The 16,653-nt window shown below is 42.0% G+C and overlaps 1 protein-coding gene across 1 annotated transcript in view; it reads left to right on the forward strand.

The window, feature by feature from the left end:
• The window catches only part of nek7 (NIMA-related kinase 7), a 57,600-nt gene that overhangs the window by 32,993 nt on the left and 7,954 nt on the right, over positions 1–16,653 (forward strand). Inside the window, exons 6-8 of the mRNA XM_010734450.3 lie at positions 2,578–2,686; positions 4,378–4,485; positions 10,950–11,044. Of these exons, the coding sequence (XP_010732752.1) occupies positions 2,578–2,686; positions 4,378–4,485; positions 10,950–11,044 (312 nt within the window). The remainder of the gene's footprint in view (positions 1–2,577; positions 2,687–4,377; positions 4,486–10,949; positions 11,045–16,653) is intronic.

A 16,653-nucleotide genomic window follows, 5' to 3' on the forward strand; every position in this document is an offset into this window, starting at 1 on the left:
AACCCCCAGTTATTCTAAAAATCTGCCAGTATAGCAAATTAGTGGTGTGCATGTATAAAGCCTGGTCTTCTCCCATGCATAAATGATGCCGCAGCGTTGTATCGGCACAGCTCGACAAGCTGTTTGCAGTCATACTCAGCAGCTCCACATCCGCACAGTTCAACACAGCAAATTAGGAGAGGCGAGGATTAGCGGTACAAGAGAGTGAACATGGCAGGCTCAGCACACACACCAGTGATATATATCCAGTCCTCTCTCTCGCACACACACACACACACACACACACTGAATACATACATATGGTTAGTGTAAGCAAAAAATGTGCAGACACTACCATAGAAACACTCACGCAAATGTTCAGAGATACACTTGACAAAGACGTATCACGGCAGCCTGAAGAGGTAAAATAGCAAACCACTGAGCACCACTGCTGGCTTAGCTAAGCTACCCGAGGATGCTGAGAGCATTCTGACTCGTCATCTCCTTATGGCAGGTTACAACGTACAGTCTTACACACAAGAGCACGCCTCTCCTCACTAACATTTGTCTCGTGCACCGCTCTAAATGATTTGTTTTTCTAACGTAACAGTGGCAGTCCAGAGGTGCGTGCCATGGATTAGCCCCCCCACCCCTCGGGCCTTAATGTGAAGTAAACACATTCATACAGTGTGCCATATGTAAAACAGAACCCCCCCCCCCAACCCCATGCATGAATTTAACATTTTTTATTCTTTTTGATTTCTCGTCCTCCACGCCGCTTTCTCCTCCTTTCTCTCTCCCTCCCTCATTCTCTCTCTCTCTCTCTGACCATCTCAGAATTCAAATGAAATCAAATGGTCCTTGATTTGCATGCACTTACAGAATATTGCATGTGCAGTGTTTGCTATTAAAGGCATGGAGGAGAGGGTGGTGGTGGTGTTGGTGGGCGTCTATGTGCTCCCCCATTGACATCAAACAGTCCTCTGATATGGAAATGGGAGGGCAAGGGAAGAATGGCTTCTCACTAAGGCTTTATTTGGATGTAGGCCAAGGTCTATCCGTCCCTCTCTACATCTATCTATCTCCATCCCTCTCTTTCTCTCACAACTTCCTCCATTTTCTGTATCTCTCACTATCACCTACAGCCTTTGCGTTTCCTTTCTTCCACTGTTTGCGGTCTCCCTCTCTGTCTCTTTCTTTTCTCTTGTTCTTTCTTGCTTGCTTACATTGTTTCGTCATGCTATGGACCAATAAGTCTAACAGTCCTGTTCTTTCTTCTCCTTGACCTCTGACATTACCAGAGACTACAGGTTATTCTATTTCTATAGTAGATAAACCTACTTCCTACTATGCAACCCTAATGTAGTGTCATAAATATTGTAGCCATGTTAAGATGGGATAGTTCGGAACAGGTAAAGTAGGACGTTCTTTCAGAATACACAATCATACACACTTTCTGCATACACACATACATGCAGACACAGATATATAATAGAAAAAATAAAAGTAATAACTGAGTCGTGGTGGTGAGAGCGTGCTTGTGACCACTGCTCTTCTTTGCAAATTTAGATTTGCTGTTTGTGGCACGTTATTGTCATTTGTCAAAATTCATGACTGATGCACCAGCAGCTCACAGAGGCAGATCACCTAGATTGTAAGCCATTAGAGATGCATAAATATGAATGTACAGATGGTATGCAAAATGTCCATGCCTACAGTACAAACCATACAACATAAATTATTGTGAAAGATGTTCCTTCTGTACTTAATTAATGTTTAAGGTCTGATTTAGCTAGTTACTTCCCTGTTAACACCTGTTCACTTATTGCACTGTTGCTCTTACTGTAACTTTGTCTACGTACGAGTCTCTGCTAATTGCTTAAATTAAAATTGTCATGTGCAGGATTGTCATCCAAGGTGGCTAAAGTCCTGGATTTTCTTTTTGCAAACCATGAAGACATCCTATAAAATACTGCTGGTAGCCAGACTTCTCACATGCTCTTAGTCTTGCCCTTTGCTGTCTGAGGTGGACTTCCTATCATCACTTGTTAATTATTGTCACTGTGGATTAATAAGCCATTATGCTTAACATGAGGCTCTGTCATTGTTGTGGTTTATTTAAATATAGAACACACTCTTGATGATCCAGAACAACTCACTCAGCCCTTCAAAATAAATAAACTTAAAACAACTGGAGCCACACACAGCCAAGCTGTACTGTACCTAACAAAAGAGCTGTGTGCCAGATGGGAAAGTTTTGGAAGGTACCACAAATTTCTTTCTGCTCATGAGAATGCATGTGCTTTCCATTGTCTGCCATAGAGAAAATGAGACAGAGCTTGGTTAGGTAAGGGACAGACAGAGAGGAGAGTGGTCTGGCTTCCATTAACAGTGGAGTCAGAGCTCAGGACTAAATCTGGGTATGGATGCTGTATAAACACACACAGACATAAACACTTAGCTACCATCTTTAAATTGTATTCCGTGCCACACAAGACCCTTTTTCACATTCCTATTATATTTTATTTGTTCGCTCTTTAAGGTATGCTAATGTTGCTTTGATTTTTTTTTGATTTTGTGTGTTTGTTCACTTTACAGCACTTTAAGAAGCAGAGGAGGCTTATCCCAGAGAGAACAGTGTGGAAGTACTTTGTCCAGCTCTGCAGTGCACTCGAACACATGCACTCCCGGCGAGTCATGCACAGAGGTAGCTTTGATGAACACACACAAACATACACAAACACACATATTTGACTTATTTCTTTATTTTTGGTATAACAGAATCTATAAAACCTCTTCAATCTGGATAAGTTTGTGCTCACAGATAAATTGAGCCAAATGGGATGGTTTGAAAAGTTTGAGTACTAATGGAAGGTACACAGTTGTTGGAGAGATTTGTACAAATGCTGCAACTGCTTACATATCTTTTCTCACCCCCTGTTAATGTTGTGACAGGTTACCAAGAAAAGCAGTAGCATAAAACCAGTGGTTACTTTTTCAGAGCACGAAGTTTGAGCAAACCACAGAGATATAGAATTAATTATGTGAATAATGTCTCAAAGCATATGAGTAATTACACACTGTTTACACATTAGCCCTTGAAAGCACATTCTCTTCACATTAAAGCTCGCTTTTGTTTGTTTCATTTCAGTATGGTGTGAAGATGAACTTACACAGACTTTAAATGAACTCCATTGCAGTCACCAATCCTGGATTAAGTTTTGTCAGGAGACATTTTATAGTGACTGAGTAATTTGAGTCATGATGTCAGAGTAGCACGTAGATGTAAGAGTTCATACGGAGTAGCACACTGTACGATCGCACTAACATTATCATATATGCAGAATTTTTATCCCAGACAAGATGTGTCTTGACTTTCTTTGAACAAGGGACTGGCGAGAATCTTCCTGCAGCTCATCTCGGACTGGTCCCGTTGTCCAATGGTCACTTGACTTCAACAAAAGACTCAGATGAGATGAGATGTGGTTCTGAATGTACCAAAAACAAGGACAGTTATCAAAACAGTATTTACTCACAACTGCATTACCATACAATAGCAAAACTTGAGGTGTTGAGTTGTGATGGATTATCTGTCTCAAACAAGTTTTAAGCCATAGCAAGTTAATTTTTAATAGCATACTAAGTTGGATTGCAGTGAATGTCTGCAAGATGAGAAAATAATTTCCTGTATACTGCTGCTTTCCTGCCGTCCAATTCTTAGTTAACAACACAAAACAACACTTCTCGTAAGTCCTTAAAATAAAAATTAAAAAATGGATAAAAATGGAACAGTCAGTGAGTTTTCTTCATCGTGAACAACCTTGTTGCATATGACAGACGGCTTGAGTGTAGTTGTTAAACAACACATAGACCAGAGAACACAGTGTTTATGGGCACACATGCTTTCAGTAGGGCCCAGTCAAATCAAGTCCTGGATTCATGTGTATAGGCACACACACACACACACACACCTCACTCACTCTCTCACTCAGCTACAGGTGGTGTACTTCCGTTGGGCTGACTCTGATTAGGGCACTGGGACACTAATGAACCCTGAGCTCTGGGTTTTAATGACCACTTAGCAGAGACCGCCTATTCAAAAGCCGCTTACAATTATATTGGAGCAGTAAATTTCAAAGGCCGGTGCGTGTCACATTAACATTACTTAAGAAAAAGCAACAGAAACGGTTTGCTAACGCCCACGTTATCTGAAATAATTATTTTCAGTAATACATTAATGCATGTAACACAATAATGTGTCCTGAGCAAAGACCAAAAACCAAACTTTCCTAAATTCATCTTAAACACACTGGAACGTGTACTTTTTGTTGTTTTTGATCATCTGTTGATTTTTGTATGCAACCAATCATCATGTATCCTTTCCTCACTTCTCTCCAGATATCAAACCAGCCAATGTATTCATCACAGCCACAGGAGTAGTGAAACTAGGAGACTTGGGACTGGGACGATTCTTCAGCTCCAAAACAACCGCCGCTCACTCGCTAGGTAACTCTCTCTCTCTTTATCTCTATATATATATATATATGTGTGTGTGTGTGTGTTTGTGTGTGTATATATACACAAATGCACACTCAGACACTTGTACACAGCGGCCCCCAGTAATCACCTAGTGTTGGATGTGTTTCATTAGGCATGGTGAGCCCAGAGCCATGTGTCATATAGTCATGCTGCCTGGCGACGGCGGTGCCCAGCCCCTTCATAGGCCACTTAGCCACTTCCTGTTGCCTTGACCTTTAAACCTAACACAGATGAAGACTGGGCAGAGGCCTTCAACACACAGCTCTGATTGTGACTGTGTGCTATAAAACAAGCCAGCCAACTTTACAATCAGGGTTATTGTTGTCATTGATGGGCGTGTTTGTCGCCTGTAGGAGATGAAATCATAGACCATCATTTTTTTTAGTTCAATGAGGTAAGACTTGTTGCCCAAAAATCACAATAATTAACACTTGTCCAACTGGCTCAGTTCAATAAACTTTAAACCTGAGACTGTACAAAGTGACAAACAGAATGGTACCACATGTTTGAATGCATTCTTTAACACATAAGGTGTTTAATGACCGTGGGCCCTGTACTGTAAATCTTTGGGGGTCAGGCCTTTGGCTTTAAGAAGAGAGTGCAACAACCTCTAAGTAATTATTGATTTCCACAGAAATAGACATTTGTAGCACTTAAATCTTCGTCCTGTCAGTAGAGAAACTGTTGCTTGCCTCAATTCGATGGACACATGAGGTTTAACGCAAATGCACAGAGACTCATACACACACATTTACTTCCGTTCAAGGGTGTCCTAGTGTTTAAAAGTGTAATATTAACAATTTGTTAACAGCCTGTTCCTACCAGCCTCCATCACTCTGCTTCATTGTTAAAGTCTCTGCACATTTTCTGTTCAGCATCACAGTACGTAATCCTGCAAAATCAAGAAACACGGGACACAATGGATACATTGTTATGAACTGATAGATAGTATCAGAAAATAATGCGGTGTCCCCTTTTTTGTTGAGCTAATTTGATGTTCATAAATTAGAAAGATTTACTTTTTAACACATTAGATAAGACATTGTTCAAGACAATTTTAAACCACCTACATGTCTTAGAAATTAAGATGAGCTTTATTGACAGATTACATTAGAAATTAAATATACTGTGCATTACCAATATGCATACCTATGTGGTCAGTCGCCTAAAAATAAGAATTGTTTGTTGTTGTCTGTCATGTTGAACAGTAGCCCAGAACGGATCAACTTAACTCTGGCTGTGGGTGAGGTGATGGGGTGGAAATCAACACCTACACAGTTATATACCACACAACTCTACATGCTGGTCCTTTTAAGTCAAACAAATCATATTTCTGGACAGTTGAATTGGCGAGGAAGTGTTTGGTATTTTTTGTGTTGGTGTTGAAATGAATCCCTTCATTTCAATGGTAATGCAGCAGTTAAATGTCCAGCACTGCCCAGTATAATGTGGCTCAGATCACTGCAGTGGAGATGGTTACATTGGTTTCATCCCCTCTGCTGTTTCACCTGCTTCATGATGGAAAATGTAGCAAAATAAATTCCAAAGACAAATATAAATGCTGTCATTCGCACTGTTTCACTTCCCTATGTCAAACTGTTATTACCACAAACAGTGTGCTATTCTCAGCCCCTGTACAGCAGCAGCCCAGCCTTTGAGAAAGTGTGAATCACATGATCAACTCAACAGAAGCCCTATCAGCTAAGCAGCCTGCAGTGCCAGCAGAGCCGGGTGAAAGAGTCTGTGATTGCTCATTAAATGTTGAGTCCACAGCACCCTCTTTAGGCTGGCAGAGGATAGGCAGGCCTACAAGCAGAGGGGTCAACTGGAATATCCTCATTATTAGTCTGCTTGGTTAATCTTCAGATTCAGAAACTTTGTTTAGTATTTCTTCAATTGGTCCTGAGATTATATCATTAATCGCCACTATAAGCATCTAAAGTATGCTGATGAGACTTTGTAAGGCTATGTATTTGTGTGACCACAGGACTTTGTGTCTTTTAAAAATATTTAATAACTATTTGAGGGTGCTGGTTGGAAGAGAAAACAGATGATATTCCTAGGTTAGCATGGTCCATTGACACAAGGGACTCAATGTATGTCATCCGTTCACTCTCTGTCTCCGGCTTTCCCCCTGACATTTCTTGTGATTTGTTTCAAATAGCAGATCTCCTCTCTCTTTCTTTGTCACCTATCCTTCTTTCCTGCTGGTGATCCTCCATATAACTTGCCCTCACTTCTCCTTCCCTCTCTCTCTCCCCCTCTGGTGCCTCGACTTTTAGTCAGAGAGAAAGACGAAGGTTGGGGTGCAAGAGAGAGAGAGGGGTGGAAGGAGGGGTTGGGGTTGGAGGGAGTGGAATATGTCAGAAAAAGAAAGGAGCATGAGAAATAGAAGAACGGGTGACAAAGAAACAGAAAAAGAAAGGTAGAATGTGCCGGGTGCGAGAGAACAGAATGTGACAGAGTGACACAGGAAAAAGAGGAGAAAAAAGAAAGCAGAGGGAAAGAAAAAAAAGTTCGAAGGAGCGGGAGAAAGAAAGAGGAGAGAATGTGACAATGTGACAGGAAAAAATGAAGGGTGAAAAAAAGAAAGCAAGAGTGAGAGAGAGGGATAGAAAGAAAGAATGTGAGGAAGAGCTCTGTAGGTGTGTGCGTGCGCGCGTGCCTGTGTCTGTGTGTGCGCGTGCAATCACGTGCCAGCGTGGGTCTGTAATGAGCCCAGCCACCCAGCTGAACAGTAGAGCAGGGTGGTGAAGATGAGATGGAGGTCCAGGCATACAGCCTGTCAGCTCCAAGGCTTTCAACTCAGCCGCTCTGCAGCCCGCAGTCTCTCTCTCTCGCTCTCTACACACACACCCACAGACACACACACACACCATTTTTTGTCTCTTACACACTCCTGCACACACTGAGAGACACTCAGACTCTTTGTCTCTTTTTTTTACGGATGTATGTATGCACAGGGACGTATGTGCAGAACTATGCATGTACACCAACAGACACACATGCAGTGACACACATACAGTCACACTGTAGGGCATGAGACTGACAGAAATACACACAAGCATGCAAAAGGCACACTCTACACACTTCAGTGCTGAGGATGGATACGCAGGGTTATGGCTAGAGTTGGATTAAAGAGAAAGATATAAAAGAATGGTAGCAACTGGAAAGTTGATGCAATCATTAGAGGAAGGAGAGACTAGCCAATTGGCAGTAATAAGTATATAACATACCTGCAATTAACACCTGTAATGAGAGAGGTGTTAACGATGAGTACCAGGGGAAAGGGAGGAAGAGGAAAGAGGAGAGGAGGAGGGAGAGTAAGAATCAGAATGACTTCAGGGAGGCTGATGTTGGAAATGACAAATTCAACATGTATATAAAGACTTGGTTATCTTATAAAGGCAAGCAAGTGAATCGTGAAACAGAGAGGGGTAGACAAAGAGCCAAATGGAGATTAGTCGAGTACATGAACTCAGCAGGACATAAGGAAAACTAAGAAGAGCATGATGGGAATATGTGGGAATCCAGAGAACACCTTGACCATGGCCAAGTCCACTTTCTGTGCTGCTGCCTACAACCTTTTACATTTTATTTTACAATAGAGCAGAGCCTCCCAAACTCCTGATTGGGAAATTCAGTCACAGAGTTTGAGATTCTTGCAGAGGCTTGCCTGCTTTTCAGAATACTGGTAATAGAGCACAGAAGGCTTACACCATTAATGGCAACTCCTTACGAAATACTTCAGTGTCTGAATGGTCTAGTTAAAAAAAGGCAATCAAATCAATAAATGTATTTAAAAGAACACCAATAGTAGTTAATTTAACAGTACATTCAGCAGGGGGTTAGAAGTGTTAGTTCTTTATACTGGATTGCGTCTCACCTACTATACAACAGCGATTAGCCTGTTTCGCAGAGAATACAGTGTTGTCACAGCCATTCACAATAATGAAAATCAATCCCAACATGACTTTCAATTTATTTGCATGAATAAGTAATGTGGCCTTAATTTAGCATGCTGAAGGAGCCTGAGCTCAGTGCTGCTGCCGCCGCTGCTTTTTTTAATGCAACTATTAGCATAAGAGAGGCTGATTCTTTTTAATCAACTAATAATGAATGTTAAGGGAGCTTGTTCAGACCGCACCATGAGACCTCACAGCTCACACACGCATACAAGCACACACACACACACACACACACACACACACACACACACACCATCCACCATCCACACCATCTACAATACCAACCTGATGACCAATTAAAACGGCAATCCCCAGTCCCCTGTTTATTTTTCCACTTGCTCTCTCTTGCTTCTTCGCTGCCTGCGCAGATGCTGATTATTTTTGGAATGACAGGTAACACTTCATTATTCAAAATCGCACATTTAAGATAAAAGTGTGTTTTCTCAACCCAATTAGATCTGCACCAAAATTAAAAGTGCTAGCTTTTATTTCAGCTCCCATAGACTTCAAATATAATAGCTCCCTCCATAATAGTTTTATTAATTGCAATTATATTAGATGAGTTTCCTCCGACCTGTTAATGTGTAGAATGGCTCTGGAGAGTTTGTGTGTGTGTAGGTGTGCATCTGCACGTGCATGTGTGGGTACTGCTGGTGAGTTTGCAGTTATGGCTTTTTCTGTAAGCTGACTTTTCTCCCGAGTTCCTTCCACTTGAGAGCTGTTCTCACCTACCCAACTTGCTTCAACTGTTTGTGCTTATTGTAAACTCAACGACTACTGGTTATCCTCTATAAAAACTCTTCCTCATGGCTCTATCTACCTGTTTCCCAACATGCTTGTATGTAGGCTAGTGACAAGACTGTTATTCTCCAAGATTTTCTTTCTGTAAATGAATAAAAACAAACAATCATTGAATTACATTGAATTCAGTTTTCAGATTTACAATTATTCCTTTTGTTCAAAGCAGTGTTAAAATCAGGTACAGCAGCCTTTTCAGCTTGAATTCAACCTCACATGTACAGCAGAGCTATGAATGATCCCTGTAGTTTTCCCTTTTAATCAGTGGTATCCAGCACTGTTTAAGCTTTAATTCCACCAATTACTCCACATGCTTCTTTCATCAATGTGTACACCCTCAACTCTAGAGGTAGGAAGCTGTCTTGTTTGATTGGACTGAAAACCTGAGGACATCGGGCACACTGTCATTTCAAACGAGTCACAAAGTTTTAAGTCACAAACAGTGGAAAACAATACATCGATGCAGTGTCCTCTTTCTCATATTGCAATCAGACTTGGACTTCAGTTAATGCCACTTACACAGTTGAAATACAATGAAGTTAATTAGTAATCCAAGTCAGATACTTCAGTGTAACAAATCAGTTTTCAGGTTAGGAAGAATGCAAGTGGATGTTGATTATTTTGACAAGCTTTGTAGTGTAGCCTACACACATTGTCATGTGCAGCGATGCTACTGATATTGAACACCAACTCAGCAGAGCCTGTATAGCTGTCATCTTTGTATTTCACTAAGCCTCCATTCGCATGTTTGCTTGAGAGGATGTGGAATGAGCAGAGTCTGAGAGCTGCTCAGCACCAGTTAGAGGCCTGGTAAAATTTCCATCCTCTAACCATATGTGATTAATAGAAAACCTCTGCTGGATGTGCTTGATAGACTTTTACATGGGAAATCACAGCAAACAGAAAGCAAATGAAAAAAGCAGCCAGTCGGATTCAGCCAAGAAAGCAGCAAATGTCCACATTTTCCAGCAGCGTGTTATGGATGTGATGTTGAGCTGTGGTTCCTCTTTGCGTCCAGTTGGGTGAAGGTCTGATTCTCTGGAGCTCTGCCAGTCGCCATAGCAGTTTGGGATTCTTGAGTTTCCAAACCAGAACCAGAAACGGGCCAACTTTTAAGGCTCCACTGCTGCTCCCTGGGCGTATTCTCTGACTACTGTTTCAGATCATTACAGAGCCCCAGTAATCAAAACTGATTTATGTATATTATGTGTGTGCGAGTATGTCTGCTGTACATATGTAAGCAACTTTGTGGTACTTGTACAATTGCATGCACTGTATGGGTGTGCATGATGATATCTAACCATATTAAATATAATCTTACTTGAGCTTACTTACTTAGTCAATGCACTTTAAAGTCTCCCTCTATGTTTTTTCAACTCTTGTTGAAATATGGTAAGTATCCCAACCTCTGAATGTGTCACAGTTGAATTTTACACCTCCATTCCTCACCTGCTTTCCTGTACTGTGTGAGCCATGTCAGTGATGTTGATGAACTGGAAGAAGCATGGGTTTGCAATGCAAAATGTTAAAGCTCACTCTCTCTTTGTCCTGTTCTCATTTTTTACCTGTGTCTATCTCTTTCTGTCCTTTTCTCTTACTCCCCCCCCCCCCCCCCTCCTCTCTCCTCTTTCTCTCCCTCCCCCCCTCTCTCCTTCTGTGTTCCAGTGGGTACTCCTTACTACATGTCACCGGAGAGGATACATGAAAACGGATACAACTTCAAATCTGACATCTGGTCGCTAGGATGCCTGCTCTACGAGGTAAACTATGGGAATATGTGCACACACTGTCACCCTGCAGTCGACTGTAGGAGTGACGTGAGAACACACTGGCTCAGACACACACATAAACAAACAAACCATCCTCAATCCCACATATAATAGAGTACTGTGAGAAAATATATACAAATATATACACCACCTGCACTTTCCCACATGGTTATACTGTATTTACATTTGCCTTCACTACAAGTCATAATGTGCAAAATAAAAATACACACATTTTTTTTAGTAATAATATATTCAAATCGTATGTGACATTTCTTTACCTTCTGTTACTTACTGCAGAAGCTGAAGCCTTAAGACTTTTCCAGTTAAACTTCTTAGTAGCCTGGGAACCTGCTAAACGTTGAAAAGCTGGGGAGTGAAGGGAACTGACATGGCCATGTGTTTTAGATAAGGCCGCCCAGTGACACTGACTAGTTTGATTAGTCAGGAGCAACACACCACAGGGCTCTGCTGTAGACCACACTGAGTGGAAACAAGCCCGGGAGGAGGGAACAAAGAGGAAGCAGTGAGGAGCAGAACAATGATAGACATGGATGATAGCAGTCAATCTGATGTTTCACCTTGCCAACCTTCACATGCACTGAAGACACACATACACACATTTTCAGAGACACACTGTCGACCAAGGAAACACCCACATTTTCCTCCCCTCCTCTCTCCTAACTCCCCTGAGTTGCTGATCACTTGGGCTGCATTTCAACGCACCAGTGACTACACCTTCTTTACAACGCCTCAGGCATAGAGGTGGAGAATGCGCAAAGAAGAAGTTTTAGCTCGGCTTGCAGGTCATGGTTGCTCAGAGACCACAGTTCTTCATGCTAATTAGCTCCCCACAATGCACTGCGGCAATGCACGGCTGTGGTTGGCTGAAAGTGGTGGGTGCTGCAGGTCACAGTCTGTTTATGTACTCTTTATACGTGTAGTGTATGTGTGTTCTTTTTTTTTTATATATGGAAGATGCTACTTTTATGTTAATAAAAAACAGACTTCTGTTTATATATGTTTTATATATTACTTCTGTTGCATAGTTTCTGCAGATATCATCATACACATCATCAGTTTTGTTTGATTAAGCTCATTCTGTTGTGGTTAATTTTGTTAAGGTAAGCTTGGTTTGTTTTTTTTTTTATTTATTTAAGTTTACTTAAAACTAATTGTGAGCTCCATTTCCATATGGACATTATTTATATATCTGTTTCTAAGATGTTTCAGGGGGCATTTTTGCCATTTTTGACAGTGACAATAGAGATACAAACAGAAAATACAAAGTACGACATAAAACAGGACCCACAAGAGTTTATCAGGGAACTGCATGTGTAGCCACAGCGTTGATTGTTTTGCAGTTTCAGATCGGACACAGGCCATTGGTCTTTTATGAATTTCACAGCCAGGGGTCACAATCTGGACTAAACACTGAGAAACCAAGATGGGGAGAGCAAAAGTGGTAAAATAGAGGGAGACTTGTTGCTCCCTGAGGACGTCAGGAGGCAGGGAATAAAGATGTAAGGTGAAAAAAGTCTGGCAATCTATATAGGAACAATATAGGAAGCTAGAGAAGGCAGTAGAGGTCTTCAGAGAGAATAAAAAGAAAGGTGATAGAAGGTTAGAGAGAGTGAGAGAGAAACAGCAGAGGGGAAGAAGTGGAAGGGGAAAATAACAAATAGCGAGAACAGGGTTATAGATTGCTGGAGAGAAGAGAAAGATGGGGGGTTTCATTCAGAGAGAAAGTACTGTAGGTACAAGAGCAGAGACAGAACTCCAGCCATCAGGTCAAGGTGAGCCATGCAAGAAGCCTGTGGAGATAAAGATTTTACAACCTTATTGTTACCAGAGCAGTGCTCACCATGCCATGCATATTCTCTTTGAAGAGCAGACCCTTGCTTTCCACTCTTCTTGCTAAGAGGGCTCCACAGTGCATTCGGTGTCAGGAAACTTACCTCTTTCTTTCTGAAAACTCTCTCCTCCATTCCTCTTTGCTCTTTTCTCCTCCTCTCTGCAATGTTCCCCTCCGTATGCCTCCCCTTTTCCTCACTTAACCTTCAGGCATAAGGAATTCACATAGAAATCCACGCCTGGTCTCTTTGGTACTTATTGATTTCACTCTGAACATACAGTAGGTTTGTGCTGGTGTATGTTTTTGTGTGTGTCCATCCGTGTGTGTGTGTGTGTGTGTGTGTGTGTGTGTCTGTATCCCAGGGAGTTTGGTTCCTTATATGTGAAACGGCTCCATTTGAGAGAGCCTGCCTTTTTCATTCTCGTGCCTGGGGGTTGGGATAGGGTCCAAAGGGTCCGTCTGTCAATACCTGGTCATTGTATCTGCGTCTATCTTTATCTCCCATTCTGTTTGATCCCTTTCTCCTCGTGTCTAACCTCATTACATCACCTGACCCTGCCCTGTGCCCCTCACCCAAACCCCCTACGCTGTGGTAAACAGGGATGCTGCAGTCGCCGGGGTTGTCTCCCATGGTGACCAGCAAGGTAAGACGGAGATTCGGTCACACAGCAGTCAGTGAGGTTGCAATCTCCTAGTGCTCTCTCCTCCTGCTCTCAGTGAAAACCATCTCATATTTGGCATTGGTAACTCTCCTGCTTGCCCAGTGTGTTCTCTGTAAAAGAGATGCATTTTACACACACTGTAGGTCTCCAGCTTGCACGGATGTTTTGTGGTTGCTGTGTTTGGTATAAAGGTTAGCAGAGGGGGAGAATATCTTGAAAAGCCTTACTGGAATGTGTCTCCTTCCTGTAGGAGCTCAGCCATCCATACCTCTGACTGTGCCCATGTCTCATGCCTCCTGCTTTATTCCTCTCCCTCCCCTCTTGTTTTGCTGTTGGTTTTATGAGGCCCAAAAATGCTGGGTTCTCAGCAGCTGGCGTTTGCATGTGATGAGTTGGCCCTGTGGCTAGCTCTCTATATGTTTTTGAAAATGGGAGTGGGGTTTTTGCAAACAAAGCCTGCTGCCTGTGGATAGTCTTGGTATCCTTGTAGTTTTTGATGTGTTAACATCTTCCTCCTGCCAGTCCAAACCCATTTCTGTATAATATGCCAGGTGTTTTCACTCTATGCCCTATGCAAACTCTCAGTTTAGAAACTTTAACATTAAACAAACAGTCCCTGTAAAACTATTGTCTGTAATGAGATAGAACGTGTTCAAATTCAGATTCTGAACTATTCCTTTTAAATTCCACAATTCAAATACCAATAGCTTAGCTGCAGTGAGATGGGACATAGGAACACATCCTCTATCAGTTTTCCTCAAAAGTTTCACCCACTGGGACGATCTGGCACTTTTAATTCATCCGTCCATTCTTCATCGTCTTATCTTTCTTCCTTCCTCCTTCCTTTTTAGTGCGTTGAAGTAGAGCAGTGATGACTCCGCAGGGTGGAGGTATATTTTTAATGACTGTCCCTACACTGTGACTTATTGCCTTGATTAATATATCATCATAAAACCACATGAAGGAGCAATGAGCACATAAAAAAAAGTCATGCTTTCATCACTTGTACACTGTGTGTATGTGTGAGAGAATGTGTGTCAGAGGGAGAGAGAGGAAAAAATACAAAATATGCATCTGTTTTTCAAGTATGTGTGTTAAGATTTAGGTGTTAATTTTGATGTAGCATGCACCTGTGATTGTATCCGTGTTTATAAATGAGTAAGTGAGAATTTGTGAGAAGCCCTCTGGTCCCAGGCTGTAAGGGCTCCAGGGGTAAAAGAGGTTGGAGGGAGAAGACGGGCGCCTCTCGCAGCTCCTTTTTAATTGGTGAACAGGGAGAGAAGCTGGAGAGAGAGAGACAGAGAGAGAGAGACAGAGAGAGAGAGCAATATCAGTGTTAATTAAGCTGGAAGGCCCCATCCAGACCTTTTACATGGACAGGGATGCTGGCTTTACATGCCTGGGCTGGGGAGAGCACAGCCTGGCCAGCTGAAGAAGAGCTGAGGAACAAAGGAGGGTGTGTGTGTGTGCTTGCAAGGGTGTGTGTTTGTTTGTGTTTGCAAGGGTGTGTGTGTGTGTGTGTGTGTGTGTGTGTGTGTGTGTGTGTGTGTGTGTGTGTGTGTGTGTGTGTGTGTGTGTTCTGCCACCAGCAGCTCACACCCCTTAGACAGACAGCAGGCATGCGTGTGCATTGTATGCCTCGAATATCAATGAACCATACACACACACACACACACACTGTCTCATACTCACACACCAGGGCCTCAGAGGTCAGAGAGTGAGTCAATCATCTAACCCATTGCGACGACACAGTCTGAAAAAAGGAGTAAGTGTGTGTGTTAGTGTGTGTGTGTGCATGTGTGTGTGCGTGCTGAGAGCAGGGGGCCGGCAGCTGTCAGGGGCTAGGAGCAGCAGGCACTAATGAAGCAGATGAATAGTGCAAAAACTCCCAAATACAAACAGGACAGTTGACATTTTTCATCTGTCAAAAGCAGAAGATGCATGAAAATACGATGGGGTCTTGTTTAACCCTTTGCCTCCTGGTGTCTATAGCTGGCTGATTTTCTTCCTCTTCTCTGTCTGTTTCTGTCTCACTCTCTTTTTTTCCCTCCCGCTTACTGAGAAATTTATAGTTTTGGGAAGCCCGACATGTCCGCACTACCTGTTCTACAGTACAAAAAAAGGTGTACATATTTTGTTATGAAGCAATTAAGGCTGTTTCCCCACACCATCATTTCCAAGTCATTAAAGTGAACTTTTACTGCATGTAGTCAGCATTTTTTTTGAGCACCCATGGGAACTCCAGGCCAACTCATACCCTTTTGAAATAAAGCCAGATCAGTCTGCCAGACACTTCCCCTTTGTGCATTTTGAGAGTTTGTTTGTTGGAAAGCGGTTTAGTTTCTGAAATGAAAGTACAAGCTGTTCATCTATGGTAAATGTTGCATGATCGAATCGAAGGTTTTCTGATCTCACTGGACTGATGACGTATGTGTAGGCTGCAGCCAATGGCAAATTAACTTGTGATTTTAATGTCTTGTGTGTAAGATTTAGGAGGCTCTATTTAAAGAATATGGCAGAAACAGAATACAATATTTATAACGATTGATTTATTAGTGTATAATCACCTTAAAATAAGAATCATGTTAAAATGAGCTTTACACTTAGCCGGTCCTCTTCCACCATATTGAATCGCTGTGTCTCTATAGTAGCCCAGAATGGACAAACTTAATTCTGGTTCTAGACAGTTTTCACACATTTCTTGTCCACTGTAGTTTTTCCTTCATGCTTGGAAAGAGAGGGTGAAGGGATTGGCTGTATGTTCAATTGTGGATATATAGGTGGTGTATAGCTTTAGTGCATTGCTTGATGATGGCACTCATGTACTGTTGCAGTAACCCTCTGAAAATACCTTCTTTGTAAATTCTAAGTATGCATTTTCAGGGATGTACCGTTGCTTTATGTTTGTGTCAATGTGTCTGTGACTGTTTTTGTCTCTTAATCGCTGCAGAATCAAATCTGAAAGCTAAGGTTACATATATGAGGCTTTGTTACTAATGGAAGTGCATCATTGCCAACACACACAGGAATACACATTTCCTCACACAGCTCATCACTGTCAACTGCCTGCTGTGCCAGTCTCAGTA

The sequence above is a fragment of the Larimichthys crocea genome, chromosome XVII (genome assembly GCF_000972845.2).
Source record: "Larimichthys crocea isolate SSNF chromosome XVII, L_crocea_2.0, whole genome shotgun sequence".
NCBI lineage: Eukaryota > Metazoa > Chordata > Actinopteri > Sciaenidae > Larimichthys > Larimichthys crocea.